Source organism: Anguilla anguilla, chromosome 10, assembly GCF_013347855.1.
Source record: "Anguilla anguilla isolate fAngAng1 chromosome 10, fAngAng1.pri, whole genome shotgun sequence".
Classification (NCBI taxonomy): Eukaryota; Metazoa; Chordata; class Actinopteri; order Anguilliformes; family Anguillidae; genus Anguilla; species Anguilla anguilla.
The window spans coordinates 2,930,281-2,935,280 of NC_049210.1; the positions used below are offsets into that span (position 1 = coordinate 2,930,281).

At 52.1% G+C, this 5,000-nt stretch overlaps 1 protein-coding gene across 1 annotated transcript in view; it reads right to left on the reverse strand.

Annotated features, from left to right (window-relative positions):
* The window catches only part of smtnb (smoothelin b), a 74,118-nt gene that overhangs the window by 41,423 nt on the left and 27,695 nt on the right, over positions 1–5,000 (reverse strand). Inside the window, 1 exon segment of the mRNA XM_035380257.1 lies at positions 4,686–4,765. Within this exon segment, the coding sequence (XP_035236148.1) occupies positions 4,686–4,765 (80 nt within the window).

The window sequence follows — 5,000 nt, forward strand, 5'->3', positions numbered from 1 at the left end:
CACGCTGACGCCAGTCTCATTCCCTCCAACCGCTCGCTCTGTCAGTCCAACTGAGAGTCTGCCCTCTCTCTCTCTCTCTCCCTCTGTCAGTCCTACTGAGAGTCTGCCCTCTCTCTACTGTTTCTCTCTTTCTCTCTCCCTCTCTCTCTGTCAGTCCTACTGAGAGTCTGCCCTCTCTCTACTGTTTCTCTCTCTATCTCTCTCTCCCTCTCTCTCTCCCTCTGTCAGTCCTACTGAGAGTCTGCCCTCTCTCTACTGTTTCTCTCTCTCCTTCTCTCTCTGTCAGTCCTACTGAGTGTCTACTCGCTCTGCCCTTTCTCTACTGTTTCTCTCTCTCTCTCCCTCTCCTTCTCTCTCTGTCAGTCCTACTGAGAGTCTACTCGCTCTCTCACTCATTCAACCCTGTCTCTACTCGCCCTCTCTCTCTTGCTCAGCCCTCTGTCTCTCTCTTTACTCTCGCTCTGTCCTGTCACTCTTCTCTCTCTCTCTCTCTCCCTCCCTCTCACTCAGCCCTGTCTATACTGTCTCACTCACACGCTGTCAGGCCACTCCTCCAGCTTCCTCTCCCTCCCCCCTTCTCTCTCTCTCTCTCTCTCTCTCTTTCTACTCTTCCCTCCCACCCTCTACTCCTCTCTCTCCTTCCCTCTCTCCTTCTCTTCCCTCTCCTTACCGCTCTCTCCTTCACCCCCTCTCTCTCTCCTTACCTCTCTCCATACTCTTCTCTCCTTCCCAGCCTCTACTCCTCTATCCCTCTCTCCTTCACCGAGCCCTCAGGCTAACTTATTAACTTTTAACATATTTTTCTTTTTTTGTTGTTGTTTGTTTTGATTCAGGTTCCTGTCCTTCCCCTGTCTCATTTCTCCCTGCTTTAAGGTCCGTGCCTCATGGACCTGTGCGTTCTCACACAGAAAGAGTGAAAACTGTACTATGAACCAGGGAAAAAAAAGGAAAGAAACTAAAATGGAAAATACCTTCCGCGAGATTGGCTGCCCGAGCCATAAATCTTCTAACCATACGAATAATTACAGCTTTGAGGCGCGTCGATGGAGCTGTCTTTAGACATCGGAAAAGTGGTGATATGGAACATTTTATACAGAATTACCCCATTTCTAGCAACTTATATATGAGGAAGCTGTCAATAGCAACCAGAAAATGAACACATTATTGATGAAACAAAGATGAGATGAGTACTCCAATAATTTATAGATCTATTATACTGAGGAATACCACGAAACAAAAGCACAGTAAAATATAATTCATTTGGGCTGTGACTCGACTGTTCTGCATGGGTGAGTTTGGGCTGTGACTCAGCTGTGCTGTATGGGTGAGTTTGGGCTGTGACTCAGCTGTGCTGTATGGGAGCGTTTGGGCTGTGCTGTATGGGTCAGTTTGGGCTGTGCTGTACGGGTGAGTTTGGGCTGTGCTGTTTAGGTGAGTTTGGGCTGTGCTGTATGGGTGAGTTTGGGCTGTGACTCAGCTGTGCTGTATGGGAGCGTTTGGGCTGTGCTGTATGGGTGAGTTTGGGCTGTGACTCAGCTGTGCTGTATGGGTGAGTTTGGGCTGTGACTCAGCTGTGCTGTATGGGAGCGTTTGGGCTGTGCTGTATGGGTGAGTTTGGGCTGTGCTGTATGGGTGAGTTTGGGCTGTGACTCAGCTGTGCTGTATGGGTGAGTTTGGGCTGTGACTCAGCTGTGCTGTATGGGAGCGTTTGGGCTGTGCTGTATGGGTGAGTTTGGGCTGTGACTCAGCTGTGCTGTATGGGAGCGTTTGGGCTGTGCTGTATGGGTGAGTCTGTGCTGCGACTCTGCTGTGCTGTATGGGAGCGTTTGGGCTGTGCTGTATGGGAGCGTTTGGGCTGTGCTGTATGGGTGAGTTTGGGCTGTGACTCAGCTGTGCTGTATGGGTGAGTTTGGGCTGTGCTGTATGGGAGCGTTTGGGCTGTACTGTATGGGTGAGTTTGGGATGTGCTGTATGGGTGAGTTTGGGCTGTGACTCTGCTGTGCTGTATGGGTGAGTTTGGGCTGTGCTGTATGGGAGCGTTTGGGCTGTACTGTATGGGTGAGTTTGGGATGTGCTGTATGGGTGAGTTTGGGCTGTGACTCTGCTGTGCTGTATGGGTGAGTTTGGGCTGTGCTGTATGGGAGCATTTGGGCTGTACTGTATGGGTGAGTTTGGGCTGTACTGTATGGGAGCGTTTGGGCTGTGACTCTGCTGTTTTGGCACCGTGGTCCTGCTATCTCAGCCCTCCATCTGCACCCGCACAATGCGGCTCGCCTCAAACGGACCCGCTCCTCAGATCCTCTATTAAAGAAGGGAGAACGGCTCCTGTTGTTCTTGGCAAATCCCCACTGCGGAACCAAATGACATCGTCGGCTAGCATCTGTCTCTAGAAGTCCCGCCCCTCCGTCCAATCACACGCCAGGGGCAGGCTCCGCCCCTCCACCTGGAGACTAGCTCATCTGGGAGGACGCAGCACAGATAGGCCCGGCAGACACGGGCAGTGAGTTTGTGGTTCCATTGTTGGGATGCAGGATATGACATCACTGGCCCCATGTCTTGAGCCAGCTTTGTTTACTCGGTGTATTAGGAGCTGGCTGCCAAGAAACACTTTTATCGGATTCAGGCGTCCCCACAAGCACAGCACTGCGCACACACACACACACACACACACATGCACACATACAACACACACACACACAGGCACACACATACACATGCACCCACTCACACACGTGCATACACACACATACATACACACACACACGACACACAAGTACACACACACAGGCACACACAAGTACACACACACAAACATGCACACACACACAGACACACAGACACACACAAGTACGCACACACACACACACACTAGAAAAATAACTGAAACACACAGTCACAGAGCTGCCCTCCCCTCCCCTGTACACGGATAACAGAGATAAGATAAAAGATCCTCCACTCAGACGCCATGTCGTCGCCCCCATTACTCCCGGCGGGTCTGGCTCAAAGGGTCCCGTGATAAAAATTCACCAAGGAGGCGACATTCTCGCCTTGATTCAATTCCTGACGCCCAGAATCATTTGGGCAAACTTGCTCTTTTGCTCTTTGCCTCGAAACAAAAGCTCCTCCTTCAAAGGAAGACCATTCATCAGCGGACAAAAACCCGTCAGGGGGACGGAGATAAGATAAGATAAACATCCGTCCTCTGATCTGCGAGCTCGCTACGCTGTTTGTCTGCAGTATCTCTTCAGCAATCCCGTCAGGATTCATTTACATTCAGCGTCAGAGCTGTGTTCACGTGCCTTCCCTCCCCCAAGGTTACCTGTGCGTACGATATCTCCCTGAAAGAGCACGGCTTTGGTCAAGAGCAACAACGGAAACTCGAAAAAATTAAAAGAAAATCCCAGTCCATCTGTGCATGGTGGTGTAGACTGTCCTTCACTGAAAAGCTTACATGGCTATTCCTAAACACATGTTCATACTCCTGCTGTTTGGTGTGACACAGGGAAATATTATGGGTTGAGTGTGGGGTTTTAAGTGCAGTCGCATAGCCAGTTGTTCTACTCAATGGCCACAAGGGGGCAGTCTATGCTCCAAGAGTATTCCAGGACTTTAATTTCACGCACCTTGCCCTGTAGAGAGAGACAGGAAACCCAGGGACCCCCTCCTCACCCCCCCTCGCCAACATCTGTCACTGGTGCCACAGCTCTACACTTCAATTTCCCATCATGCAGTGCGACAGCCAAAGCAAACGGCTACGTTTAAACTGACACAACCAGTGCAGCGTCTCCTACATCAACTCAGGATTTATGGGCTTGGAAAAGCAAGGCCGACTGCTTCTCCCCGGTGTACTCAGCCAGGAAAAAAGCAACAAACAGGGATTATTTATTTATTTATTTATCTACGCGCTCAGTTATTTTTTGCCGTCGTGCGTGCCTGGCTGGCGAGGCCACGCAGACCGCCAGCTCCGCTGACGTCTCCCGGGAACAATTCCCGAGAAGAAGAATCCATCACGCGGCGCTCCGGACCTCCAGCGCCGACGCTGAGGACCCATCGTTTATCTCCTCCGATCCGCTCGCTCGGCATTCCCGCCACAGCGAGAACTCGGCCCGTCTGCTCAAACACCGACTGCATGCGGCTCACAGTCACGTGACCGCACACACAGTCATGTGACCGTGCACACAGTCATGTGACCGCACGCAGTCATGTGACCGTGCACACATTCATGCGACCGTGCACACAGTCATGTGACCGCACGCAGTCATGTGACCGCACATGTAGTCATGTGACCGCGCACGCAGTCATGTGACCGCACACAGTCATGTGACAGCGCACGCAGTCATGTGACCGCACATGTAGTCATGTGACCGCACACAGTCATGTGACCGCGCATAGTCATGTGACCGCGCACACAGTCATGTGACCGCGTAGCTGCTGCTGCTGCGTAGCGAACGCCTTAGCGCTACTCGCTGTGCTATTCCCTATTGTGTACAAACAGGGCATTATGTGATTGTTTGTTTGTTGCAGCTGTTAAGCACATCAAGCTTCATTCAAAAAGCCACTGGCACTACAATACTGCGTCTCGCACTGGTGGTGAATGAATAAATAATACACAGGCTAACCACCTGTCACAGTACATAGTCAACCCGCCCCCCCCCACCCCCCCCCCTCCCCCTTCCCAAACTCACCACTGTCCCCAGGGCACTGTGCAGCTCTGCTGTTTCAGGTTCGGGACGGCGTCCCATCCCCCTGACCTTCTCTGAGGCTCCTGTGTGGGACAGACAGACAGACAGACGCCTGAAATGTTACCTGGAACTCTGTGACCCTGCCACCTGCATGACCCCGCCCCCATGTGACCCAGTCCCCACAGTGACCCCGCCCCCTATCAGTGTCAGAGGTAACTGCAGGGACACACTGAACAGGCTGCACTGTGGAATGGCTGGAATCTCTTATCTGCTCCTCCATCTCAGGTACCAGGCCCTGGTCCTGCATGCCTGGCTGAC